The sequence below is a fragment of the Urocitellus parryii genome, chromosome 3 (genome assembly GCF_045843805.1).
Source record: "Urocitellus parryii isolate mUroPar1 chromosome 3, mUroPar1.hap1, whole genome shotgun sequence".
NCBI classification, from domain to species: Eukaryota; Metazoa; Chordata; class Mammalia; order Rodentia; family Sciuridae; genus Urocitellus; species Urocitellus parryii.
This window is the reverse complement of record NC_135533.1, coordinates 219085030-219112615: the sequence shown is the minus strand read 5'-3', so window position 1 is coordinate 219112615 and position 27586 is coordinate 219085030. Positions and strand designations below refer to the sequence as shown.

General features: G+C 58.7%; 1 protein-coding gene across 1 annotated transcript; it reads right to left on the bottom strand.

Moving 5' to 3' along the window:
• Window positions 1-27149, bottom strand: Rexo1 (RNA exonuclease 1 homolog). Its single transcript, XM_077796635.1, has 16 exons — window positions 26906-27149; window positions 10545-12322; window positions 9472-9576; window positions 8474-8687; window positions 6345-6508; window positions 5572-5703; window positions 5210-5333; window positions 4278-4391; window positions 4063-4200; window positions 3862-3975; window positions 3216-3289; window positions 2722-2832; window positions 2246-2361; window positions 1997-2135; window positions 1759-1879; window positions 1-1691 (listed from the first exon to the last, which is right to left on the bottom strand). The coding sequence occupies exons 1-16, from the start codon at window positions 27060-27062 to the stop codon at window positions 1603-1605; spliced, it is 3690 nt and encodes a 1229-aa protein (XP_077652761.1). The 5' UTR covers window positions 27063-27149; the 3' UTR covers window positions 1-1602.
• Between the last annotated feature and the right edge of the window lie 437 nt (window positions 27150-27586).

Genomic DNA, 27586 nt, shown 5'->3' with positions numbered 1-27586 from the left:
GTTTACAGAAGGTGGGGGACAGTCAACTTGGTCAAAAGAACAGGCCCCAAGGGTGAAGATGGCCTGACTTAACTAAGGACACCCACAGGGCTAGGTACCCCAGCATGGACCCCAGGGCTGGGGACAGAAAGTGCTGGGGGAGTGGCCTCCATGTCCTTAGCCCTCGGCCCTACTCTCCTGGCCTTCAACAGCCTAAGTGACCAGGATGGCAGGCTACCTCCACCCTGCCCTGAAGCTGAAGGCCCCCTGTCTCCTGGTCCAAGAAGTTCTCCAGCTTGACTTGTTAGACACATACAATTGAGGGCCTAATGGCCTTGGGCCTCCTCTTACCCCAGCCAGCCAGCACAAGTCACAGATGGGGCCACTCAGCCACAGTTGGTGCAGCTGGCATTTCCTGGCCAGGGGATGGAGAGGCACGCGGTGGGCCAGGCCTTCCGCAGATAGGAGCAGGCGTCACTCCGTCAATCCAGGGGCCCGTGTGTGCAGCGCACCCCCCAGAGCAGGCAAGGTGGGGCTGAATCTACCCTCACCCAGCGTCCCTCAGGCAGGGGACGGGAAGTGGGGCCGGCTGCTCTAAGACACCCAGGCAAGCTCCAGGGCTGCTCCAGGACAGGGTCCTCAAGCAGGGATGGCTTGGGCCTAGAGAGGCCATCTGATGAAGGTGAGACAAGGCCCACTTGCTCTCCTCACCTGGCCCCGGGGATGGTGGCCCCACAGGGTGTGTGCGGAGGTCCTGCTGGGCACCAGGAGCACCACCAGACCATGGAGTCTAAAATCCATACAAACATTTATTGTCCCTGCCCAGGGTGGGAGAGAGTGGGGTACAGAGAACCCCATGGGGAGGAGGGCGGGGCTCTGGTGGGAAGACAGTGTCCAGAGGCTGGCGGGCCCTGGGGGCTGGTTTGGCTCTCAGAGGTCACGGAAGTCTACATGGGCAGGGGAGGCGGTTCTGGAAGCCAGCCACCCAAGCACAAGGAGCTCTCTGGAGCCCAGAGCGGGACATCCAGGCCCACCTGGGCTGGATCTTTGTGAAAGGCACCCGGGCCACTGGCTCGGGTCTGGCTAGCCTGCCCCTGTCCCCCAGGAGGGAAGCCGCACCAGGGCCTTGTTCCTCCGGTGGGGGAGGTAACTGTGCAAGTCAACAGGTTTAAATTAATAATAATAAAAATAACAATACAAAATAAAAAAAAAAAAAGAACCCCTGTCTCAAACAAGCCCACAACAGCCCGCCCTGCCCTGACCACGTCACCGCATACGAAGAGCAGGGACAGGCCAGGTCCCACTGCCCTGGACATACAACTGGAACCTGGCAGGGGCTGGGTCTGTCCTGGTCAGCAGCAGTCTTCAGACAGGACAGGCCTAGGAGGGGGGCAAGGACGTGGGGACAGGCATGAGGGGCCACGGCAGGGGCTGGGCTGCAGGTTTGTCTTTGCGCTCTGCTCTCTCATGGCGCTGGCTCGTCCCGCTTCTGGGTTCCGTGTCTTGGCGAGGCGCACAGCATTAGCTCTCGAGATTTATTGCACTGTTTTGGAAGAGGCCTGGGGCTAAGGACGGGCCGGGGCTGCAGGAGAGGTGGGTGGGCGGCGGGTGGGCGGGCGGGAGTCATCGCTTGGTCTTAGCGTCTTCTCGGATCTTCCAGATCACTAGGTGCATGCAGGCGCTGGCGTCCTCGCTGGAGCTGTGCCCGTCCACTGCAGGGCAGACACGGTTACTGTTCGCCCTTGCCGGGGAAGAGGGCCCCCAGGGCAGGCCACTCACCATTGTCCTGGATGATCTGTCTGAGGTAGTCGGCCATGAGGTTCCGCAGGGAGCGCTTATAGGGGAGGCCCAGGCGGTGAGGGAACAGTACAGATGTGTCCACCACGGTGCTGTGGATGACCTGTGGGCAGGCGGGCAGGCAGGGTACCTCAGGACCTGGGCAGATGCACCCCCACATCCCATGGGGCCCAGAACAAAGATCCACAGGGACTCTGGGCACAATCCAGATGGGTGCTACCTTCAAGGCCAGCAGGTCACTCTCCAGGCTATGTCCAATGAGGATGGTGTCGGCGCTGAACATGCTCAACAGGACAGCCTGGACGTCCCGCAGCGTGATGCTTGTGTCCGCGAGGTCAGCCTCTGTTACCCCTGAAAACCTGGTGGGAGTAGGGGAGAACGGACCCTGGGCTGAGCAGGTGGTGGGGAGGGGACAGTGGCTGGCAACCAGTTGCCAGCTGGGGTTCCTGCTGCTGGGGCTGGGCCACACCTGGTGTTGTAGTCGACGATTTCATTGTCGGGCTTGACGAAGGTGTCATACACCACACGCATCTCTGTGTCCACCACTGTGACGCGTGTCAGCTCCAGGCCATATGTGGTGTAAGACTGCGGGAGCCAAGGGACAGGCCTCAGACACAGCCTCGTCCCCCAGAGGCCTGTGGGGTGGAGGCAGAGCCCCACTTACAGATGGGGAAACAGGCAAGAGACCTACAGGGCTCAGTGGAGGGCAAGCCCCCTGCCTCCAGAGGCACAGGGACCCTGGGCCCACTCTGGTGTGCGGGAAGCACAGCACTCCTGGGGCACGCCCACCTGGGAGCCGCCCCGGGCAGGCACCTCCCTGCCTCAGGTGACTGCACTTCACGGTGCGGCCAGGCTCCACTCCTGGCTGCGGTGCTAAACCTGCAGCTGGCTCAAGTTCCTGCCCCACAGGCTGTGACGAGTGCCTGTATCCACAGGAGGACTCACCATCTCACAGTCCAGGGCGTAGATTCCTGCGTGAGTGTCTTCTGAAAGCTCCTTCTCGAAGGTCCTCACAAAGCCTTCCAGGTTTTCCTTCCGGCCGTCCTGTACGTGTTGCTGGGGGTAGGGAAAGGGGCTCAGGGACAGAGCCCCCAGGCCAGGGGCTGCTGGGCAGGCTTAGCTCTTGTGTTCACCCTCAAGCCCATTCGTGGTAGAGAAGACCAGACCCCACGTCAGGTAGGTTCTGTGCCAGTTGGTGACCCTCAGCCTGAGCCGGGATTGCGGTTGGGAGCTGGCTGAGAAGACACGGCAAAGGGAGGGCTCCCAGGATGGCTGGGCCCTCGACCTCTGGGAACTTGGGCTCCATGGCACCTTGGTAAGGGCTGGCTAACTGGGCCATCTGCCAGGACCTGAGGCCAGGCTGCAATGTGTCCCTTGACCCCAAACCAGTCCAGAGTCAGAAGGCAAGAGCCTCAAGTGGGTGCCAGGGCAGGACTCACCTTTGCGACCTGACAGCCAACGGAGCCAACGGCTGCCGAGCAGCACATGTACTGCGTCTCCCAGCCCCCAGCCACTGAGGGAGAGACAGCGGTCAGGGGCACAGCCTGGGTGTCCCAGCATCTCCACCACCAGGCTGGCCCGTGCCAGGACAGGGCTTCCTAGCAGAGGGATGCCAGCCCCCTTCTGTGGTGTGGCAGCCAGGCCCTACTATGCAGTGAGGACGGGGAACTCAGGGGCTGAGCTGGAAGCGACTGGGTCCTTCCCCAGCAGCTTAGAAGCCAGGAAGCAGCAGGCATGGGCACCACGCAGGCCTGCAGGAGTGACAGGGCCTACAGCGGGCTGTGCCGGCAGGTGTGAAGCAGCACGAGGCAGGGGGAGCAGCCTGGGCTGGGGCCCGCACGACTAGACCAAGTGGAACTGGGAACAGCAGGACAGGACGAGCCCTGTGTTCCCAGGGTGGCAACAGCCTCTGCGTTTCTACTTTTACAGAGGCAGCGGGGGCAAGGAGCGGGCATTTGGACATTGTTACAGGAAAGGAGGAGGAAAGGAAACCAGCAGGGGGTCAGGGAGTGGCCAGCGAGGCTCTGCCCCGGGCAGCCAGGGCCCCAGTGGGGTCTGTGGGTGGGGCCTGGGTGTGGGCCTCACCTCTGCTCCGCCGGAGCCGCCCCCAGTGGTAGTGGCACTCCTCCTCGCGGACGCAGCGGCCAGAGGAGGACACCAGGTACTCGGTGCCACAGCGGCAGCAGACTCTGCAGGAGGCTGAGTGGAGAGGCCAGAGCAGGGTGAGGGCTGGGCAGCCCTGCCCTCTGCACCCACCCACCCACCCAGGCAGGGGAGGCAACTCACGGTCCTTGGGCTTCTTCTCCTCCGCTGAGAGGATGACCGCACCGCCAGGCCGCTCGGGGTGGGGGAAGGGGTAGCCGTTCTCCTGCAGCTGCTCGGGGGTGAGCAGGTAGTCCCTGAGGCGGCTGTATAGGGCGGCCCCTGCAGACGGCGGCCTGTCAGCCCACGCAGCCTGGCCAGGGCTGGGAGGGTGGCCAGGCTGGGAGGGACCCGCTCACCTTTCAGGTCCTCCACCCGGGGACTGCTGGGGCGGCTGAGTGAGAAGCTGGTCTTGGCTGCCAACTTCCCCCCCAGCACCACCTCATGGGACACGACCCTCCGGCCACTGGCTTCTGGAAGGAAGCGGGTGAAGGAGGAAGAGGGGTGCACTAAACATCTGTCTAGTGCTGGCTGGGCACCCCAAACTGCTCCCCCGGCGGCCACCCAGCTCCCTGTGCCTCAATGCCCTTCCAGGACAGTTCCCCACTGCCCACAGGGCCTCGACCAGCCACAGGAGGCATGGCTGTGCCAGGCAGCCCCTCCCCACGAGAGCTCTGTGCGGGGCGGAGGCCCCCAGGAGAGGCTCTCCCTCCCTGGAGGGAGAGGGAGGCCGGGCTGGCTGAACAGTCATCCAGCGGTCTTCCACGGCTTTGTGCTGCTACAGCCGGAGGCCTGCAAAGGCCACCAGACACCTCTGAGTGCGGGCTGAGAAGCTAATGGAGGCAGGGGGGCCTGGAGGCCAGCGGGGGAGGCGAGAGCGAGCTGGGGACACGCCAGCTGATTGCTTAATGCACCCTCTCGAGAGGCAGTAATGAAATGTCTTAACCCGGCTCTTTCTTCCTCCCCAGAGCTTAATGCACAGAGCACAGCCCGGGCGCCAGAGCCTCTTCTTTGAAGAGGCTGTGAGCGGCTCCATTAGCGGGTGGCCCCTCAGCTCCGAGGCCACACTTGCCAAGGCGGGTGGTTAATAGTGAGAAGAGGCCAGGTCCACCTCAGGCAGCAGCCCGAGCGCAGGCAGCCACAGCCTGGCAGTGCTGTGCTTCCCCGAGGCTTTTGTCTGGGATCTTGGTGGGCTTCGGGCTGCCTGACCCTTGCAGGCCCTACTCCCAGTCCCTCTGATGGAGGCGACAGCCTGCATCTTCTACATACAGCCCCTGCCCCCAGAACTTACTGCTGAGACCAGGCACAGTGCTGGGGACCAGGCCCCTGAGCTTCTTGAGTGTGTTCACAGCGACATTCAAGTAGATATTCTTGCTGGGGCTGCGGTCATAGGCCACCTTCTCCTCATTCAGCGCCTGGACAGGACACACGGCACTCAGCCCTCAGGTCCCGACAGGCACCCTGGAGCCCCAGCAGCAGGTCAGGAGGTAACCAGGGAGCTGCCAGGACCAGTCAGGTCTCAGTACCAGAGAGAGGGCTGAGAGCCAGGGAAATGTCTGGTGACTGTCCCAGCCCCCAGCCACTAGACACAGCAGCCACAGCCACCAGCCCTGCCCAGCCAGCCAACAGGACAGTCACTTCTGGGGCCCCTACCTTCTCTATGGCCTCCTGGTTGGATGAGCAGAACTTGAGACACTCCTCAATAAACAGGTTGAGATAGCGTTGGCGGATGACGGTGGGGACCTTGCCCCCAAACTCTTTTGGGATAATGGGTTTCTTTAGACTCTGGAGAAAAAAGAGAAATAACAGAGGATCCTGGGGTGGACACTCAACATCATGCTACCCACCACGAGCCCCGCCGTGCACTATGGATGCCAGAGACGGCAGTGTGCATTTAAGGCACCAGCTGGGACAGAAACACCACACACAGTGTCAGCAACGGAGACACGTGAGTGTGGAGGGCAAGTGGGGCTCAGACTTCCAAAACCCAGAAGTTCTCTAAAAACAGTGCATGAGGCCCGGGGCTGGGGCTCAGCGGTAGAGCGCTTGCCTAGCACGTGCAAGGCCCTGGGTTTGATCCTTAGCACCCCATAAAAATAAAATAAAGATATTGTGTCCATCTACAAACGAAAAATAAAATATTAAAGATAAAAGAGTGCCTGAGGGCTGAGGTGCAGCTCAGTGATGGGGCACTTGCCCAGTATGCCCAAGGTTCTGAGTTCATCCACTCTAAAACGTAAACCCCAAGTATTTAACTGAACACGCAGAGGGAAAGACACAGAACAAAAATAAAACAAAAACACAGGCACAAAAGACCTCACAGAGGGAACCCAGAAGAATGAAGACCATGCTCCTGGGTGTCAGAGAACGGGATGGAGAGGCTGCCAACAGGGACCTGTGGCTGGCAGCCAGCTGGTGCCCATTACCTGTAGAGATGGACTGTGGGCGACGCGCTTGGGGGTGATGGTGGTGGTGGTCTTGGACGCCATCCCTGACAGCGTGCGCGTCTTCAGCGGCTGGCTGCCAGGCTCAGGGCCATGGGAGGCCTGGCTGCTGCTGGCCGAGAGGGTCCTCTTGGCACCTGTGGGGGCTGGCGGGGTACAGGGGACGTGAGTACAGGAAGAGAGGAGGCCCATCACCGAGCTGCGCAGCACCAGGCAGCTCCGGTCGTTGAGAGTCAGCAGGACGTGCATCTCTGAGTGCAGGGGGAGCGGCCGGGGCGCAGAGCTCGGGCTGCGAAATGGCATTAGGCTCTATCTGCTTTCTGGTAAGTCCATTGAGACGGGGAAACAAAAATCAGCTGCGGAGGCCGGCTCAGGCAACGTCGCCGTCGGGGTGGTCTGGCGAGTGGCGAGGGGCACACTGGGCCTCTGCCACATGTTCCGGCCCCCGACTCCGAGGCATTGACGTCTGAGGAGGACGCCCTGGCTCCTGGGCAAAGGACCAGAGGGTATGGGACGGCCCCGGCCAGTCATTATGACAAGCCACCAGCCTGCCCAGCACTGCCTCTGTGTTCTGCCTGTCCCTTTGATGAGGTCACAAACCAAACAGTCTCCCGCCCCTGGAGGAGAGCAGGGCTGCGGGGGAGGGGCTGTTTCTGAGGCTGGTCACTCAGGGTGGCTAGACCAGGCATGGGTCTGTGAGGTTGGGTATCTGGATGGCCCTGAACCCGGAGTGACACTGCGGAAGGGCACATGGGCACACACTGGGGTACATGCCCTCACTCTCGTGTTAAGGATCTGCATGGGCAGCTTCTCCCCAAAGTCCATCTGGCCCTTTGTGGGGGTTTCACAGCTGGGACTACAGTGGCCCTAGAATGGTTCCTGCCCATCCTATCTGAGAAGCAGGGCCACGTGAGCCCCACCTGACCTGGGAGGTACCCAGGGCTGCTCGAGCCAGCCCCCAGGGAGGAGGGGAAGAAGAGAGCTGTGGACAAGCTGTGCATGAGCCTCTGTAGCCAGTATCCACCCCTGACCGGTGCTAGCAGCTTCCAGGCTCTGCAGTGCACACCCTGGGCTGCTCAAGCACCCACGAACCCCTCCTCATTCAGGTCAGCCCTGTGGTGGGGAGCACAGTGTCTGGAGTGCCAGGCTGCCCAGGATGCTCTGTGACAGCTCTGCCCTCAACGCATCAAAAATGAGTAGGAGACCCAGGGAAGACACCAACTTGGGAAGGAGTGTGGTGACCCAGTGGCTTTGGAGAGGGGAGAGTTAGAATCACCCAGACAGAGCTTTCTCTAGAAGGTCCTAGGCAATGGGGCAGGACCCAAGGCTGCAGGGAGTCTGGATTTGCAAGGGCCCCTAAGACGGGCAGACCTGCAGGGCCTCCAACCACCAGGCTGCTCCAAAGGTGGGCTCTAAACCCAAGCAAGGGCCTCCCTTCCTGGCAGGTGCTGAGGCTTCCCTGACCCCACCCAGCAGAAGCTGCATTTCTTCTTCTTTTTTTCGGTACTGGGTGCTTATCCACTGAGCCATGATTGTGCCCAGCTCAGAATCTCTACTTTGAGGAGTCCTCCAGGTGATTCCACCTGTCACCTGCCTCCAGGGTGACCTCCTGGATGCAGATACCAGAGATGAAAAGGCTCATACAAAACAGGACTGTCTCCCCTTTCAATGTCCTGCCCACCTGCCCACTGAGGTGTGGTCATGATGGGGAAAAGTGCCCCCTGAGAAACACAGTCCACCCACCCCAGCAAAAATGGCTGCAGAGACTCATGAGAGCCCACACCCACTCATTCAGAACCTGCCAGATGCAGAGCCACAGGAGCTAGAGCTGGTACCACCCTGGTACCAGTCCCTACTGGTTTTCTGGCCTCTAACATCCCAGGGTGGTTGGGTCAGGGAGGATAATGAAGATGGTCCAGTAAGGAAGACTCTCATCCCCAGAGAGGTTAACTGAGGTCCCAGGGCAGTGCTCGAGGTCATTAAGTGGTACAGGGTGGCCAGGCCAGTGACCCTGGGGCTCTGCCTGTTCTTGTACCCAACAAGAAACATTCCCAAGCCCCTCCTCCCCCACCCTCCCCCCAGCAAGGGCCAGGGCTGGGGCGGGGACTCACCCGTGGCCAAGCGGGGGTTGGGGGTGTGGGCGATCCTCCGTTTCTCGCCAGGTGCAGCGATGTGGACGGAGGAGGGCTTTTCAGCTGGCCGGGGGGCGGCCTGCAGCCAGCTGGCTGACTCCCTCTGCATCTGCTGGGCCCGCCTGTAGCACACCTCCTGGGCAGTCGGGAGCCGGGCTGGGGGCACCGCTGGGCCCCTCCTCGGGGGCTCCGCCTGGATGAAGTCACATCCCGGGGCTTGGCTGCCTGTCTGGAGCACCCAGAGCAGGTGGCCCCAGGGAGGCTGCCAGCAAGGCAGCAGCGGCTCCAAAGATGGGTAGGCAGCCCCTCCAGTCACCCCTGAGCCTCTGCAGGGGACCAGCACAGAGACTCGGCCCCCAAGCTCACACTGCCCGAGGTCCAGAAGCATCTGCCTGACCTGCCTTCTTGGCTCCAGCCTCCCCAGTACCAAGGCCATGCCACTGGGTCCTGATATACAGGCAGGGTGGGGCAGGAATCCCTGGGCCTCTGATTAGGGCAATGCTTCAATCCAATCCTGCCTGATAAAAAATTCCTTTGGTCTCCAGCTTCCTGAATCCCTTGGCCCCTCCTCCCAGGAAGGGCCTGATGACAGAAGCCACTGGAACTCCTGGTTGCTGACCTTGGAGCCAGGGTTTCTACCCTGGCTTTCCAGTGCTAACTCACTGTCCCCCATGGCTATAGGAGAGGAAGCAAAGGCTCAGGTAGGGCAATCTGCACCAGGTCACAGCCCACTGGGGCCAGGACTCATGGCGGTCTCCCCTGCTCTGTGACACCTGCCCAGCGTTGGGGAGAATCTGAGGACATTATGTGGGTAGAATGCACCTCTCGCCCAGGACACAGCAGCTGCTGAAACAAGTCTGCCAAGTTCCCTGGACAGGAACACAAGGGGTCTGACATCCACAGAGGTGCCAGGGATAAAGGGGCTACGCCCTCCTCCCCCGAGAGTCTCCACCCAGGACCAAAATGCCAGCCCTTACCTCCTTGCCTTGCTTGGAAAGATGCGAGATTCTCCTCTTCTGCCCTGGGAACAGAGTGGTCAGGCCGGCATGCCCCTTCTCCTCACTCTTCTCGTCCTTGGGGGGCTGAAACACACGGCCGCTCCTCAACATGGATGTCTCCGCCAGGCCTCACGGACCTGACACGGGCACATGCCCTCCTCCCCACCCTGCCTCTAACCACCCTCCAGCGAGTGGAGGATGTGCCTTTCCAGGCCCTGATCCTGGGGCAGGCAGGACATTTCGCTGGTCTTGTAGCTGAGGCCCCAGAGCCAGGCCTTGTCCTGGATGGAGCAGCAGGTTCCACAGGAGCCCAGTCCCACCTCTCCTGCTCCTGCAGGGCATGGGGGCAGAGCTCAGGCACTGAGAACCAGATGACTCCAGACAGGCCCTGGAGGCCTGTACCTGGAGGGCTCAAGCCAAGTCCAACTTGGTTTAGGAGAGCTCCCTCTGGTGGCTGATGTGGGGACACTGGATGAGGAGGCCCAGAAAAGTCAGGGCTGGCCAGAGAACCAGGAATCCCTAATGTTCTGGGGGAGTGAGGGAAGGACCAAGAGAAAAGGAGGACAGAGACCAGAGTCAGGGGAGGCTGGAAGAGAGGAGAGGGGCTAGAGGCAAGGAAGGGTAGGAGAGAGAAGTCAGAGAAGAGAGGACAGAGTGGGGAGAGGGGCTAGAAGCAAGGGGTAGGGGACAAGGGGGGCAGGGCGAGGGGCGGGTTGGGCCCGATACCCCTTTGCCGGTCAGTCTGAACGGTCAGTCCAAACGCTGCCGCGGAAACCCGGCTGGGCGGGCTGTAAGCCAAGGTCCTCTTTCTGGAGAGGGTGCGGGGGGGCAGCAGGCGGCCACCGAGGGTTCCTGAATTTTAAATGAGTTAAGAGGCCAGTGCTGAAGGAGCAGCTTCTACCAGTCGTTGAGGTTCGAGTCGTCTGGAAACAGCTGTAGGGCGGAACGTCCCCTTGCAGGGCCCTCGCCAGGGCTGAGTACCGCAGGGCCAGGACTGAACCCCAAGGCTGGCCCGACCAGGAGCCCAGCTGCAACTGCCCGGTGCCCCTCACCTGCCGGGCCAACCGGCCCTTGTCCTCCGTCTTCACACTGGTGGACTCGTTGAAAATCCGCAGGCACTCCTCCATGGGGTCGGAGTCAAAGTCGACCTCCTTCTCCAGGGCCGAGTAGTCCACATCCTCCTCTGCATCCTCCCCAGCCCCTGAGGAGGAGGAGGAGGAAGAGGAGGAGGAAGATGCAGGGGAGGGGGGCGGGGAGGCCTTGAGACGTTTGGGCAGCTGCGGGGCGGTAAGGCCCAGGCTGGAGTCCGAGTCCGAGTCTGAGTCTGAGCTGAGGCTGGGGAGGGCAGGGGGACGGACCTGCAGGGCCCTGGGCCCAGGGCCCTCCTCCTCGCTCTCATCCCCAAAGAGCTCGGCGTGGCTTAAGGCCCGCTTCTTCAGCTTGGGGGCATCCTGAGAGGCACCCTCGTCCAGCGAGCGGGCCTTGCGCTCTACCAGCTTCCCCGATGGCATCTTCCCGCCACCCTTCCTGTCTGGCAGTTGGTGGGGACTGGGACGAGAGTCCTGGGGCCGGGGGCCCCCACTGGTGGGCCTCCCTTTCCCTGAGCTGGCCACTGGGGTGGCTGAAGATGGCTTTTTCTTGGTCCCTTCTGGCCGCTCGGCCTTATGCCGGGGGCTGCCAGTCTGTAGGCTCTTCTTTTCTGCACCTGGTTTCTCAGACCGCCCTCGGTCTTTGTCCTTGGTCTTGTCTTTCTTCCGGGCACTGTCCTTGTGGCCAAGGGATAGTGGGGTCCCACTTTTCTTCTTGGGTATGCCTTCCTTCGGGCCACCCTGACCCTGCAAGGCCCTGGCTAGGGAGCCAGATTTGGCTGGGGACACCCCATCTGGGCCCTTTGGGGGCTGCCCGAGGTCTCCCACGTCGCACTGAACAGCCATCTCCTTGGTCTCCCGCAGACTGCCCTCCTCGGGCTCCAGGCCCTCCTTCGGGGATGGCTTCCCAGGGATCTTGCTCTTGGGGCTTGTCCCAGCCTTGGAAGGACTGGCCTCGGCCACAGGGGAGCTGGCTGTGGCTGGCTCTTCTGCTGCAGCTGGGGTGGTGTCATCCTCAGAATCTGAGAACCTGGCATCGCAGCCACCAAAAGGGTCACAGGGCTTCTTGAGAGCAGGTGTATAGGGCTCGCTACCACGGCAGCCCCGGGGCCGCTTGGTGGCCCTCTCATCCCTGGAGCTGGCCCTGCTGAGATGCCGGGCTGAGTAATTGGAGAGTGGATCATACTCTAGGTCAGTGGACGGCTTGGAGTTGTCCACTACGTACTTGCTGCTGGGCACAGGACGGCCGTACCTCCGGGACTGGCTTACAGCCTTGGGAACATACTCTAGGGCGCTGCTGCCCCCTCCCACCTTGCCTTGACCCCTCTCCAGAGATGCCAGGGAATACTTGCTGCCAGGTTCAGCAGGGGTGGCCAGAGGGGTGGGCTGGTAGCTGGCATCAGGGGTCAGCAGGCCATGGCTGCTAGAGGTATAGCTAAAGGGCAGCGGGAAGGCATCCTTGTCCAGGGCTGAGGTGGGGCTGGTAGCAGGACCGCAGGGGGCCAGGGCAGCAGCCCCGGTGGAACTGTACTCGGCGGAGCTGTACTCGCGGGCTGTCTCCAGTAGTTCCTGATACCGCCGTTGCTCCAGCTCCACTTCACTGCGTACAGCCTCGATGGCCTGGTTGACCAGCTCCAGCTCCAGGATGTCCGAGCGGGGCTCATCCCCCCGGCCCAGGGCGCCATTCTCCCTCTGTGCTGGAGGCTTGGGCAGTTCGGGGTTGTATGGATCATAGCCAAGCCCTGAGAGTGAGAGAGGAGAGAAGAGCCGGTGAGCAGGCCTGAAGAGCTGCCGCATGCTGGCCTCCACAGGGCAGGGAGAGCAGAGCCAGCCCTCCTGGGACTAACCAGACTCCAGGCTCTGGCCCAGGTCCCAGCAGCCCCCACTGAGGCCCATGCAGAGGGGTAGGAAGCAGGCAAGATCCTGGCAACTGCCAACAGCAGCATGTCCCAGAGACATCCCAGCTCCGCTCAAGGAATTTACACACTGAGTTCACGATGCAAAGGCGACATGGCAGACCAGGCTACCTGGGCAGTGGGCCACGCAGCCCGACAGTTCAAGGCTCTGGGCTGAGCCACCAACCAGCTCTGGCAGTGGACACAAGGGTGAGGCCTTCCATGGGAACTGGGCTCCGCTCACCCAGTGGTGTGAGTATGTCACAAGGCCCAGTGTCTCCCACAGACTTTTTTGTTTTTAATTGGAATTTGAACCCAGAGGCTATATCCCTAGTCCTTTTCCCTTTGAGACAGGATCTTGCCAAGTTGCTAAGGCTGGCCTCAAACTTGCCATCCTGTCTCAGCCTTGGAAGTCACTGGGATTATGGGCCCACACCACTGTGTGCAGCTTTTTTTTTGTTTCTAGCTGGGGTCTCCCCAAGTTGCCCAGCTCCCACAAACTTTTTTGCGTATGGCAAAGTTCACTAGGCCAGCCCTAACTTGGGAGAAAGTGAAAGCCAAGAAAGCACCCAGCGCCAACCACCTCGGGGTGGAGGAAGAGTCCCCACTCAGCACACTGTCCTGTCACACCTGCATAAGACGTGTGAAGGAAACAGGTCTGTTGGTGATCACATTTGTGTAGAAAAAGAAAAAGCACGACACATTCAAACACTTTGAAAAACACCATGAATGGGGCAGAGAGTCAGACAGACTGGAAGACCGCATTCATGGCTGGCCAGCTGAGGGCTGTGGCCTCTAGAAGCTGGAGAAGGCAGGGCTCAGATTCTCCTTGGAGCCTCAGGAGGGACCAACCCTGCCACACCTGGACCTTAGGACTTCTGGCCTCCAGAAATGCAAGAGGACAAATGTTTATTTATTTATTTTTGCAATACTGGAGACTGAACCCGGGCTGTGCACAGGCTAGGCGAGCGCTCAGCTGCTGAGCTACATTCCCAGCAGTCTATACGGTTTTAAGCTACTGATTTTGTGATAACTTGTTATAGCAGCCATAGGAAACCCATAGCCTGAAAAAGAAAACACTTGCATGGAAAAGATGACCACAAGTCGAGAGACAGAAGGGAGAAGATACACAGGTCCAACTAGCAGGACAAAAGATCCAGCCTGCTCACTCCACAGGGGCTGCCTGCCACCCAGCTGTCAGGAGGACACTCCTGGGGCTAGGGCTCAGTGGTAGAGCACTTGCCTGGCATGCGTGAGGCGCCGGGTTCGATTCTCAGCACCACATACAAAATAAAGGTCCATCAACAAATAAAAAATATTTAAAAAAAGAGAAGACACTACTGAGAGGAACAGGAAGAGAATGGGCAGCCAGGAGGCCACCACATGAAGTGCCGGAGATGGACTGTCCAGAGCAGCAAGTGGCTCTGCCACAGCCCTGCTGCCACCCAGGGTTGGGAGGGGCTCTCTGGAGAGCAGCCTGTAGCACCCTAGGCTCACCCCAGCCCACCTGCAGACACACAGAAGAGACAGATGTGAAGGCACAGTTGGAGGCACCACCTGCAGAAAATAACAAAGGAGTGGACCTGGAAGCCTGAGTGCCATCACCTGGGGCTGAAGAGCACACTCGGTCCCACCCCCAAGGTACACTGCTGTGGGAAAGACAAGGACAATGGGAGTGGAGGGTGGTCAGGGCGAGCACAGTCTGTGCCCTTCAAAGCCTCTCCACAAACACAATTAAGCCAAGGATGGGAACAAGGCTGCCACAGGTCCTTATCTTGCCAGCTGGCCAGTGGTCTCAGGGGGCGGGAGCCCTTGTGCACAGCAGTACAATGGTGTCTTCATTTATTCTGTATACAGTGCTGACAGGCATGTCTAAGACGGGCCGATAAAAAAGTGAGACAAGCCGTGGAGCCATGTAGCAAAAGTGGACAGATAGGCTGCTGCCCAGTACCAGTTCTGGGCCAGAATTCCAGTACCAAGACACTGTCTGCTTCTTAATTTTTTTTTTTTTTTTTTTAAGCTGAGGGATGGGGCACCAGGATCAGAAAGTGCAGCTGCCCTGTTCCTCTGCTCAGGTATAAGTGGGGCACTCCCATCTCTAGGGCCAAGGAGCTGAGCACCCCGAATGTGAGCTCATACACTGAGGAGAGGACAGGACTGCACCAGGAGGGCCACTGCTCTTGCCCAGTCAGCTGCCCTACCCCTTCAGGCTGCGGCAGGGGGAAGGGCGAGTATATTGAGAGAGTAGATCAAGGCCTGGGATTTGTTTTGTTTTGGTACCAGGGATTGAATCCAGGGGGGCTTAACCAATGAGCCACATCCCCAGCCCTTTTTATTTAGTTTGAGACAGGTCTCACTAAGTTGCTGAGGTTGGCTTGAACTTGTGATCCTCCTGCCTCAGCCTCCCAAGTCACCAGGATTACAAGCAGATACAGTACTCACAGGCTAAGGCCTGGGGCCAGACAAAGCACACACCACGGAAACCACTCTCTAGCCCATCTCAAAGCCACTGAGATAGGACTTTAGACATCTTGTGTTTTGGAAGGAGAGGCCACTGCCTAGGTCAGGCCAGGAAGGTTCTCCCAGAAGCTGCCCAACTGAGAAAGGTACTCCTAAAAGGTCCTAGGAAAAGCTGGGTGCAGTGATGCACGCCTGTAATCCTGGCTACTTGGGAGGCTGAGGTAGGAGGACCACAAGTTTGAGGCCAGCACAGGCAACTAAGGGAGGCCCTAAACAACTCTGCAGGACCATGTCTCAAATAAAAAATAAAAGGGCTGAGTGTCTGAGGCTAGGGTTGTAGCTCAGTGGTAGAGCGCTCGCCTAACATGCATGAGGCACTGGGTTCAATCATCAGAACCACATAAATGTAAAATAAAGACATTGTGTCCACCTAAAACTAAAAAATAAATATTAATTAAAAAAAAAAGGGCTGAGTGTCCCTGGGTTCAATCCCCAGTACCAAAATAAATACATAAACAAATAAGTGGGTTCCATCCAGAGGGAGGGGTGGAGGAGGGTCAGAGCTGCTCAGACCCTAAGCTGGCTCCACCAGCCCCAGCCGAACACTCTAGTGCAGGCCAATGATGACCAATGATGTGAGCTGGAGGGCTCCAGGAGCACTGTACCAAGGGTAAAGCAACTGCCCTGCGGGGCCAAGGTCAGTTACATCCCCTTTGACCATCTATTTCCTCCAGGCACTGAAGCTCATCCCTGCACCCAAGTCCCCCTGTTGACACCATATAGTGATGCCCTGACCCAGACAGGTCCATAGGCAGAGCCACAGCTAACAGAGTTGGACTGTAGCCCACCTGCAGTTCAGACCTGAGCACAGGGGCCCACAGAGTGGTAACCTGAGGCTTAGGAGCCCCAATACAGAAGGTATCACTGCCCCCTCCGCCCCTGGACCCTCCCTCACAGGGCTGAATTTTGTTCTTTTCTCTTTTTTTTTTTTTTTTGGTACTAGGGATTGAACCCAGTGTGTTTTACTGCTAAGCCACATCCCCAGCCTTTTTTTAGTATTTGGAGACAGGGTCTCACTAAGTTGCTTAGAGCCTTGCTAAATTGCTGAAGCTGGCCTCAGAATTGCAATCTCCCTGCCTCAGCCTCCCAAGTTGCTGGGATGACAGGGGGGTGCCACCAGGTCAGCCTAGGAAAATGTTTTGCATGCTACTTGATGCACCTGTGGCTCACCTCCGCACTTGAGGTTGGGGGACACATCAAAAGGAGGAGCCTGGGCTGAGTTATGGTTTAGTGCTGCAAAATAAACTTTTTTTTAAACCAGGGATTGAACCCAAGGGTGCTTAACCACTAAGCAACATCCCCAGCCCCCCTTTATAATTTTGTTGAGAGACAAGGTATCTCTGAGTTGCTTAGGGCCTTGCTAAATTGCGGAGGCAGGCTTTGAACTTGTGATCCTCTGCCTCAGCCCCCTGAGCCACTGGATTACAGGCATACACCACCAAGACTGGCAAAATAAACACAATTTAAAAAGGGGACCCTGAGGTGGGATGGGCCCAGGTGGGATGGCCTTCCAGCTGTGAGAACTTGGATAGCACCTTCCATCTGTGAGAACTAATCCAGGTGGAAGCAAATGAGAACTTCTTCAGGGATTTGGAGAGGTAAGCATTGTTTGGTAAACAAGATTAACTGCATTTTTCTCAGAGTAGGGATATGGCAACTGACAACAGTGACTTCAAAAGCCTAAGGCTCCTCTAGGTTGTGCCCTTCTTCCCCATCTCACCAGGGCCAGGAAGGGAGGGCACACAGCCCCAACAATCCCCAAGCCAGAGCCTCTCTGGCAGTGACTGCAGGGATGTCCCTTCCAAGGCCCCACGCCCAGCCTCCCTCCTGGCCCAGGCAGAGCTGGCTCCACCTGCTAGAGTTCCAACCACCTGGCCAGCTCTCTGCAAGACCCAGCCCTGACTCAGGGGCCCTGTCGCTAGTTCCTTAGAGGTGCCCAGGCACAGAGCTCCAAGTGGGCTGGACACCTGCAAGAGGGTGGTGCTTCCTTCTGGAGCCCTGGGCACTGGATCTAGGACCAGGCACAGGTCCCCATCCCTCCCAACCTCACTTTGGCTGTGGTTTTCTGCCCAGGGTACCACCTGCCTCTGAATGGGGGCCTGGGTCCCCCAGGAAGCCTGGCCCAAACTCTAACTACATTCAGAATAACCAGAGGACTCTGAAAATTACAAGAAGATGGACAGCAGAAACTCCTCTGAATTCCCAGTACCTCCCCAGAGCTCTGCCTTCACCACTTCCTGCAAATGCCCTAAGCTGAGGTCACAGATGCGGAAGCAGGAGTGGGAGGGAGCATTCCTGGGTCCTGAGCCCAGGTCTCCCTCACTGCCTGGGAGGCCCGCCATCACCCACCTCCACTTCTCTCTCAGCCTCTGCCTGAGTCCCAAAGATTGATAAAGGCCAAGAGACTGCATGGGGTAGCTCCGCACTCAGGTGGTGGTCACACCACACTGACCCTCACAAGGCAGTGGGCCCACCAAGGGAAGCAGCCAAGGGCCTCCCCTCTGAGTTCTGCTGGGACACAAAGAGTCAAAGGGTTATTGGCCACGGGGTCTTGCCCCAGACCCAGGAAGCCACCTGGGTAGCCCAAGGACTCAAAAAGGACAGTCCCCAGAGCTGCCCACTGGCTCATGTCAGAGGACCCACCAACTCTGGATTTTCCCAGGAAAATGTTCTGGCAAACAGTGCCCCCCAAAGGCTACTTCAGTGGATGACAGTATAGCCCAAGGTCCCTATGGCAGTCCGCCACTTGTCCTCCCAGGCCCGTGTTGGCTCACAGGGGCCTCCCGTCCCAACCACATGCAGGACATCCTCATGTCCCACCCTGGATGTTGGATGCCCAGGGCCCTCTGAGCTCAGCCCCACTGCAGCGACAGGGTCACTGACTCCAGAGAGTACCCTACGCCTGGAGTGACAGGCACTGCACATCACTGGAGAAGGCCATTCACGGGCACCCAGAACAGGGCCCAGCCAGTGAGGAGGGTGCCAAGCCTTACAAGTGCCCCCAACCTCCCTGAAGCCCGGGCTGGCTACTTGCCCCTCCCAGGGAGCCTTCCCTGCCCCAAGGCCATCCCCAGAACGATGGCAGGGTTTCCCAGCAGGCAGTGCCACAGGTCCTGACCTGGAAAACACTGCCCAGCCAGACTGTAAGTCACTGGTGATGCTTAGTTTCCTGAGGCAAGGACAGAGAACACAAGAGCTGCCCTGGACACTCATTTATTACACAGGCTGCTGGGCTGCCCCTCCATGCCCAGCAGGCAGCCATGTCCGTTGCTCAGGCTTGAGAAGGGCCCACAAATGTTCACAGAATGATGTGTGATGACAAAGATGTAGTCACAACAAGAGCTCAAGGTGGCCATTCCAACCACCAAGGATTCCTGAAGCAAAGGGCAGGCAGACAGTGGGGGAGGGGAGGCTGGCCTGGAATGTGTCTTGGTGGTGGGGGCTGGAGGGGCCTATTCTTCTCTGCCTTGCTCCCTCCTCTCCCAGTAGTCCATCACAGGCAGGAATCATCTTCATGGCTCAAATAAATGAACTGGAAATATAAAGGCCCCAGTCTTCCTACCCAGCAATGTTCCAGTATCCTAAATCCCTAATCCCAGTAGGGATTTCTGGGGCCACCTTCCTTTACCCTCAGCCTAGCAACGCCTAGGACCCAGGTGCTCACAGGGAAGCTGGGGTGGGACAAGCACGGAAGCCTTACCAGGCCAGGGTTTCAAAGGCTATTTGTTCCAGGAATGGGGCCACGGTGTCTTCTAAAATTGTGCCCACATGTCAGGGTCACAAATGAGCACCAGAGGTTTTATTCTTCACACAGCAGGCAGGTGCTGGGTGACACAGGGCTGGCTTTCCAGGGAGACAGCCCACCCCGTCAGTCACTCCTCCAGCTGGCCATCTTCCTCCACCACAACCACAGAGCCCAGTCTGCCCAACACAAGGAGCTCCCCACTCCCTCCCTGCTCCAGCCACTTCCTCCAGCTGTCCAAGACCCTCCCCAGGGAGCCAGCTTCATGTGCCCACATGCAAGGCACACCTGAAGGGACGAGGGGAGCCAGGTGAAGACTCTGGCCTCACCCCACCTCCTTTGGCCTGCTCTTTGAGGCCTCAGAGCCACTGTGGGGAGTGGGGGGTGCTCTCCCCAGACAAGCAGACTGTGCCAGAACTGAGGGACAAGCATATGAGCTGCACTGCCAGGACCTGCCTAGAGTGGAAGCCAGTCCCAGAGCCCCCAAACATTCCCTTCCCTGGAAACCGGCAGAGCCACCATCAGCCTGCAGCGCAATCCACTGGACCAGCAGCAGGACCCAGCCTCAACCAGGCAGGCCCAGTGCAAGCACCTGTGGATAATCAGATGAATGAGTGGAACACTGAACCAGAGCCCCAACCCTCTGAGGAGACACCAAAAGGACAAGGGACACTCCTGTGTGTGTGTGTGTGTGTGCGCGCGCGTGCGAGAGAGAGAGAGAGAGAGAGAGAGAGAGAGAGAGAGAGAGAGAGAGAGAGGGAGGGAGGGAGGGAGGGAGGGAGGGGGGGAGGGGAGGGAGGGAGGGAGGGGAGAGAGAGACACACACACACACACACTGGGGAATGAAACCAGGGGCACTCTACCACAGAGCCACATCCCCAGCCTTGATACACAGCTCCCAGCAGCTAGACAGAAGGCTAACCAGCCTCTCAGGCCCCCATCTTTGGCACACAAACCCCTGCCCCCGACTTTGAGCAGACTTAGGTCCACAGCAGCCCTCCAGGGCCTGTGCTAGGAAAGGACAGGTCACAAGTCAGCATGCCAATGGTGAGCCCTGCTGGCCCTTGGGCAGCAGCAGCACTGAGGCTGCCTCACTTGACCTCCTGGGAGGAGCCAGCCCCTCTGAAGCAGAGTTTAAGAACATTCCAGGCCCCTTGGTAGTCTGCCTCCCTGTCCAGAATCCTAAATGGTGCACCCCCACTCCGCTTCCAGACCCCAGGCAAGCCTCTGGGAGAGTGCACCTTTCAAAGCCAGATCAGTAACTACCTGACACCCACTTGACTTCCCTGCAAGTCCGGGTGCCAGCTCTCTCTCTCTCTCTGCTAGAGACTGGACTGTGTCTGTGCTTCTGTCCCCACCCTATGCTTGTCATCCCTTTCCCTCCATCTGTCCCACAAATACCTACCGAGTCCAGGGGAGCACCAGGGAAAGCTCTGGAGGTGACAGAAGGCACTACAGCCCACAGTGTGTGTGCCCAGGTCTGGACCTTCCAGCACACTGAGGTAGGAAGTACCAGGGCAGTTTCCCTATGAAGCCAGCAGCATCCCCTCCTTGAGGCCTCTGGAGCACTGCTGGGCACCACAGGGCCCAGGCAACCCACCCTAGGACTACTGGTGCACACACTCACTTCCTCCAAGAGTGAGCGACCACCCAAGAGCCCCCGGGACTGGGCCACCAAGGAAAGATGGGAAAGGCAGTCAGCCAGAGATATTCAGTGAAGTGCCAGGACCTCCTTGGCATCTGCCCTGACCAGCCAATTCCCTCTCCTCTTGATCCCCTTTAGTCTTTCAGTTTTTCCTGCATGATGGGTCACAGCAACCTACTGCATACGGACGGCTTTTAAAGAGTAAGCACAGCACTGCGCACCCCAACTCAGCCTGAAGCCATCTGCTCCTCACTGCTGCTCAGGTGCAGGGGATGCTGAGGGTGGAGGAGGGGCACACCCTTGCCCTGCACTGGGTAGACCTATTGCCTGCACAGGCAGGGTACACACATGTCCCATGCCCACTGAGCAGGAGACAACCAAGGCAAGGGACAGGCCCACCTCCCTGCCTAGCTAGGCCCTCCACCACAAGAAGCCAAGCTAAGATACCTTCACTTGGGACTCGACTATCTCTGTGGTCACTGAGGGCCACACCTCCTTTCCTCTGGAGTCCCTGGAGCAGGAGGAGAGCTGTGAGGGCTGAGACTGGGTGAGCACTCAGGACCTGCAGGTCCTCTAGGCAACTCCCAGCAGACAGGTGGTTCCACCGACCCTAGCAGGCCCCAGCCTGAGCACAAGGGCTGGGGGACAGAATGTTTTCATGGCTTCTGCCGCCTCTACAGGCCCTTGGCCAGATGCTGGCATACTGGAACAAGGTGTCCTCTTAGCACTGGGCACAGTAGGGTACTGAGCAGCAACTCTGGCCTCTATCCACTCCAGACCAGGAGCTCCCATAGTTGTAATAGCCACAAATGTCCCCAGACATGGCCCAGGACTCACCAGGGAGGCAGGGTTGCAGTTTGAGATCCCAGCTGTACTGATCCACACTAAGCAGAGGACCCTAAGATGCCCAAGTGACCTTGTGCAGGAAGCCTTATTTTAAAAGCCCAAGCCAGGACGTCCAGCTGCAGGTTGGGATGGGCCAAGAAGGCAGTTTTCACAGCCCCCCCGGCTATCCAGGGGGGCCCCAGTAGGGAAACTCCTCAGAAAACAACAGAATCCAGTGCGACGTGTGAGGCATGCTCATGACTACTCTACAGAGACACCAAACCCAAAGCCATCCTGTGGCGATTAAGAAGCATTTTGACTTCTCTGTGCTCCTTAGCATTTCTAAAATGAATATCAGGCCCAGTCCAGGGTGGTAAAAGCATGGGGTCAACAGAGGCAGCCAACCCACATTGTGTTGTGCAGCTGCGGGGAGGGAGGCTTGGGCCCTGCCACGCTCACAGGGTGCCTGGTGCCTTACCTCTACCCCAGCTTCCAGAGATGGGGAGAACCCCAGAGCCAGCCAGCAGTGAGGTCAGACCAGTGGCTCTTCCACTAGGTGGGGTAAAGCTGTGTCCCAGGCCTCTGGAGTCAGGCCTGGCCATGCTGGATTTAGGTTCCCTGGGCAGGAAGAGGCTTAAAGAGAAAATAGAGTGGCCTTCCCTAAGAAAATCCAAACACAACCAGGGGTTCTCTAGCAGGGTGACTCTGTCCATCAAATAACTTGCAAGTGTCTGGGACATCTGTGATTGTCCTGACTGGGGGGGCAGGAGTACCACCGTCATCAACTAAGGGAAGACCAGAGATGTTGCTGCACACCTACGATACACAGCCCTCCCTACCCAGGAAAATTGACTTTGACGTCCAGACTATCAACTGCTCCTTCAATGGGCTCCATAGCTCCCACCACAAAGGAGGCGGTCAAGCTGACCTGACTCTGACCACCAGCTAGTGAAGACCCCCACCCAGGTCCTGGCCAAGCCTCCTAATGTGGCAGCACTGCCCTCTGCTGGGTTTTCTTCAAGAACTGGGTCTTCCCCTGGGAGGGAGTCTAAAGCAGTTCTCTCTCCAGGAGGAACTGGGTCCTGGGAGTGCCCAGCATGTCAGGTCTCTGAGAAGAGGACGCAAGATGGCAGGATATCAGCCCTACAATGCACTTGAGAGCCCAGAGGGACCCAGCCTTAGGGATGGTACTGCTGCCAGGCCCCACTCCTTGTTCTGAGCCAGCTCACAGAGGAAGACCCCACTCTGACAGCAGAGAAGCGCCACCACCTCCCTGACCTCAGCCCTGCCTGGCTGGGCATCCCTGGAGATACAGGGCTTAGTTCCTCCAGGGAACACTCAACTTTCTAAGAGCAAGTGTGTGTTCCCACAAGTCCAGTAATTCTGTCTCTCCCAGGGCAGAGTACCATGCCTGACCCCCCACTGGGCACCAGGTGCTCCTGGTGTCAGGGGTCTGGCAGCAAGACTTTGGGGGAGACAGCAGGCAGCACTGGGTCTTCACTGCTGCACTCAGCCTGGCTCCTACCCACTGACACACATGCACAGGTAAGGAGCTTCCCCTGCCATCTGTGAAATGGAGACGATCCTTACAACCTCTGTGTGCAGGAACACACAGAGCCCAATCAAGCACGCACTGCGAGAACCCCAAGGAACACTGCCTGGCCACACACTGGCCTGGCTCAGGAGATGCGCCCAAGGCCAGGGCTGCAGTGCCAGCACAGGGAGCTCAAGGCCCTGTCGCACCTCAGCACCCTGACTGCTACTTGGGAGTGGTCTGAGGCACCTCTGCTCCAACCACACACCCAGTCCCTGACTTGGTCCCCTCCCTCCTCTCTGGCCCTGCTTGACCCAATCCTATTCCCTACAGAAAGCACAGTCCTGGGAAGCACTCTAGAAGGCTCTCTGCACTTGACTCAAGTCTCTGACGCCATGGACACACTCCTTGGAATATGTGCTATCAATGCCTGAGCCCAGGACGACTCTTGGTAATTCCCACTAGACTCACCCCTAAGCCTGACACCCCAGACCAGAACCAGAGGTCCTCAAGGGCTGAAGCACTGTCTCTTACCTATGGCTGTCACTCACAGCCCAACCTGCGCTGGACAGCACTCTCCCTGGTGGTGGTGGAGGCCAGAGAGGGACAATCCGCCAGAGACCCTGGAGTCAGTCTTGTTGTCGTGGCTCTTCTCACCCATTCCTTCACTCAGAAGGAAGTTGTCATCTGGGGGGAGCTTCGGCAGGAGTGGGGAAGCCAGGGCTTTGGGGCACATAAGGGATGTCAGGTGGGTCCTCTTGCCCCCCACCCCCACCCAGCCCCCAGGCCAGTCCTAAAAGAGCCCAATACTCAGAGGATGGCCACTGTCCCTCTGACCCAGGAATACCGTCTCACCTGCCCTTCAAGTCAGAGCTCCAGATGCTGCCATCCCCTGAGGCCAGTTCCTGCCTGTCTCAGAGCCCCAGTGAGCCCTAGTCCTCAGCAGGAATGATGCTCCTCCCACCTCAGATGGCCCACAGCTCCCTGAGGTCCCAAGCCCAGCCTTGTTGGCAGTTGTGGTATGGGAGACCAACCTCACACGTGACTGAGTCACACTCCCCGGCTGGGTGCTGAGGCGCTCCGACACAGAAATGTGACAGAGCTTTCCCCACCCTTCTTGGGTTCGAGGGACAGTGCAGGGGTGTGTCTTGCTACAGCCCATGGATGGAGCTATGCTCACCTGTTCCTTTGTAATATATCCCTTTGCCCGGTTTAGGGTAGAATCTTGCATGGAAGTGCCTTGTGTGTGTCCCCTTCTTTTACTGTGCCCTTGGGTGTGGCCTACCCAGGTGTCAGTCAATCTGTTGACAGTGGACATCATGAAGACAGAATCAGCCCCCTGAAACCTGACCCCTTGCCTCATTTGAATGGCTTTTCCTCAATAAAAGGGGTCAGCGCATGCTCTTGCTCTCTCTTCCTGCGGACCCTTAAGGTCAGAGGAGCCGTCACAGTGACCCCAAAGAAAAAGGTATTTGTGTCTCTTGTGTGGTTATTTTGCGCAGCCCAGTTAGTCCAGTTTTCCTGGAGTGACCCTGAGCCTTTTAGTCGCCAACAGAAACCCAGCGTTGTGGGATAAGGCACTCCTTCCCTCAGCTTTGGTTTCTCCCCTGAGCACCTAGATCAAGGCCATGGTGATCTAAGGAGCTGAGCTCAGTGCTATAGCTCCACAGTGCTCCAGGGTGGATACTGGCTTCACACTTCTACCTCCATTTTGCTCTCAGTTCCAGGAAGCCACTGCCCTGTCCACATGGAATCCCCCAAAGAGGCCAAGTGAACATGGACATGAGTTTGTTCTGTCTTTTGTTGCAGAAGCAAAGTTGGACACAAAAGTGCTTAGCAAAAAATAGGGGCTCAAAAACCAAAATGGAAGTCACAAAGAACTGACACCTGCTGGGTAAAAGCAAAGGGCAGCAGAAGGGCTGCCTCTTCCTCTACTCTTCTACAGAGTCCAGATGGACACTGTCAAGGCTGGGCAAAAGAGGCTGACCTGAAGGCAGGCACTTCTTGTAATCCCAGTGACTCGGGAGGCTGAGGCAGGAGGATGGGAAGTTCAAGGCTAGCCTCAGCAACTTAGCAAGATCCTAGGGAACTTAGTGAGAATCTGTCTCAAATTTTTAAAGAATTAAAAGGGCTGGGGGGCTGGGGATGTGGCTCAAGCGGTAGTGCGCTCGCCTGGCATGCGTGCGGCCCGGGTTCGATCCTCAGCACCACATACCAACAAAGATGTTGTGTCCGCCGAGAACTAAAAAATAAATATTAAGAAATTCTCTCTCTCTCTCCTCTCTCACTCTCTCTAAAAAAAACAAAAAAACAAAAAAATCCAAACTATGGCAGGTTTTTAAAAAAAATAAAAATAAAAAAAAAAATAAAAGGGCTGGGAATGTGGCTCAGTAGTTAAGTGCCCCTGGGTTTGATCCCTGGTACCCAAAACAAGCCAACAAAGTGAGGGTTGAACTGAGGTGGGGCAAGGTGCCTTCTAGAAGGCAAGGACACTTCCTCCCTACCAGAAACTGGAACAAGGCTATTCGTTCTCCACCAGCAAAATGGAAATGCAGCAGCTGGCTGGGTAAGCAGACGCGTTTCCCCGAAGGACTGTGGGGCACACAGAACATCACCAAAGGAACTCAAAGAAATGGCCTTTTGGGAAACAAAAGAAACTTACCAAAAGGCTGTCATGGCATAAAGGGACAACCTGAGGAATCAACACCCCTGACTTCAGAAGGCTGGAAAGCAATGCCCAGAGGACTCAGAAAGCCAAAACAGCGGGGTGTGGCTCAGGGGTGGAGTGCTTGTCCAGCATGTACAAGGCCTTGGGTCCCACCCCTAGAATTGTGTGTGTGTGCGTGCGCACACACACACACAATGAGGGTGTCTGTGGATTGAGGGAGCAGTGAGGAAACTAAGTCAGGCTGCTCTTGCAGAACATCACATAAGACCAGCAAGAACATAGATGAAGTCAAGAAACTACACTGAGCCTCGTGGCCACAGAGAAGCCTCCCACATGCACTCCCCAGCCATCCCCACCTCTGGCTGCGGTATCTGTGGGCACACCAACTTTCCTAGCTCCACAGTGCTAGGAAACAGCAAGTTCCTGAGAGGAGACCTGCATCTTATGCAGCTCTGAATCCATCACCTCTGGCCCAGCGAGGGTGCCAAGTGTCAGGTGCAGAGCTGGACCAGGAACGCACTGCAGACTGCTGGGTGCAGGTGTGGGTCCTCTTGGCAGAGCTACATGGGAAACCTGAGAAACGGAAAACCATTCTCTTTTCTCTGACAAAGGAAAACAGATCCAAGATCTAACCTAGCAAGAGTGCTCCTCTTTTTAAGTCAGAAGATCCTTAGCCCAAAAATCACTACCTTAAGGAGAATGTGAGACATGTCTGAAAACAACACTGGATGAAGAAACCTGTGGTTGAAGAAATAAGGACCCGAGGGAAGGCGACAGCCACTCCAGAGAGACAGAGGTCACCAGGAGGAGTGTGAACCACACTATGCTGGATCCCGGCTCCCAGCCTGCGCCTGCGCCCTGCTCCTCTGCTCCAGTCCAAATCCTCACAGTGCCCCAAGTCTCACCTCATCTCCCACCTCTCACAAGAGACCCTGCTGACCCCTCGCAGCGCTCAAAGGCTGCCATGACAGGAGGGTGCGACACTTAGTCCACCCAGGTCCTCTGCCCAACGAAGAGCAGGGCACTCCCTGGAAGGCCGCGCCCGTCCCAGCCAAGTGGATTCTGACTTACTCCCTGTTTGCTGGACAGACAGCAAGTGCTCCACGACCCTCGGGACACAACTACTGAAAACAGCGGTGCTGTCACCAGAGGCGCGGCTGGGACGGGTCCTGGACGTGAACAAGGGCTGCCACAAGCCCACGGGGCCGGGGAGCGGCGGGAAGCCCGGCGGCCGGGCGCGGGCCCGCTTCCCCCGCCCCGCGACAGGCCCGGAGGGCGCGTCCGCCCGTTGCTCACAGCGCCGCTGCCCGAGAGGAGGCTCGCAGGAGGGGAGGCTCAGGGAGGCCCAGACCCTCGCCCGGGACGCCGGGCGGGGGGACCGCGGCCCGCGAGCGGGTGGGGAAGGGGCTGGGCGGGGAACCGGGGCGCGGGCAGGCCCGGCGGTGCGGTCCAGACCCAGGCCCGGAGCCAAGACCCGGTGGGCGAGCGAGCATTACCTGCTGCGGCGGACGCCGCTCCGCCACCGCCGGGCGCGCCAGGCCCCCGGGCCCCGCGGTGCCGGAAGTGGCAGTAGGGCCGCCGGCAGGGCCCCCCGGGCGCCCCCGCCCAGTAGGGGCAGTCGATAGCCCGGAAGAAGCCAGTGGAACGTAGCATGATCCGTCCCGCGGCGGGGCCCCGGCCCGGAGCCGCCCGGGGCCCCTCACTGGCGCCGCGGTCGTCGCCGCCCGCGCCTCACGGACCCCGCCGCCGCCATCTTGCTCCGAGGCCCCCGGAGGCCCCCGGGACGCCGCCGCAAGGGACCCCGGGAGGGGCTGCCCGCGGCGTGCCTGCTCAGAAAGGCCTACGGCCGCGAGGCCGCGGGGGGTGGCGGGCCCCGGCTCCGGGACACAAGAGAGCTGGAGAGCGTGGGTGGCCCTGATCGCGGCCTCTGGAAGCTGCTCCCGCGCTGGCGCCAGGTCCTTCGCGGCACAGCCTCGCCATCTTGGGTCCCAGGCCCCTGCGGTGACTGGGCTGTCCACGGCGCGCCTGACTAGAGAGATCCCCTTGGGACCTGGCACAGTCTAAAAGCGCCGGCTGGAAAACCTGCCGGTCCTCGGGGCAGGTCTCCCTATGCTGTGCGGAGAGCCACGCGTGCGTCGCTCCGCGCCCACTCAAAATCCAGTCCGCCCCGGAGTACA

Bases quoted from the DNA above. Each gene is read 5' to 3' on its own strand.
- Rexo1 (XM_077796635.1), bottom strand. From the start codon at position 27,062: ATGCTACGTTCCACTGGCTTCTTCCGGGCTATCGACTGCCCCTACTGG. The intron at 2,136-2,245 runs GTGTGGCCCAGC...TACTCCCACCAG, and splicing joins ATCGTCGACTACAACACCAG to GTTTTCAGGGGTAACAGAGG. The intron at 1,880-1,996 runs GTAGCACCCATC...GCCTGCCCACAG, and splicing joins GTGACCTGCTGGCCTTGAAG to GTCATCCACAGCACCGTGGT.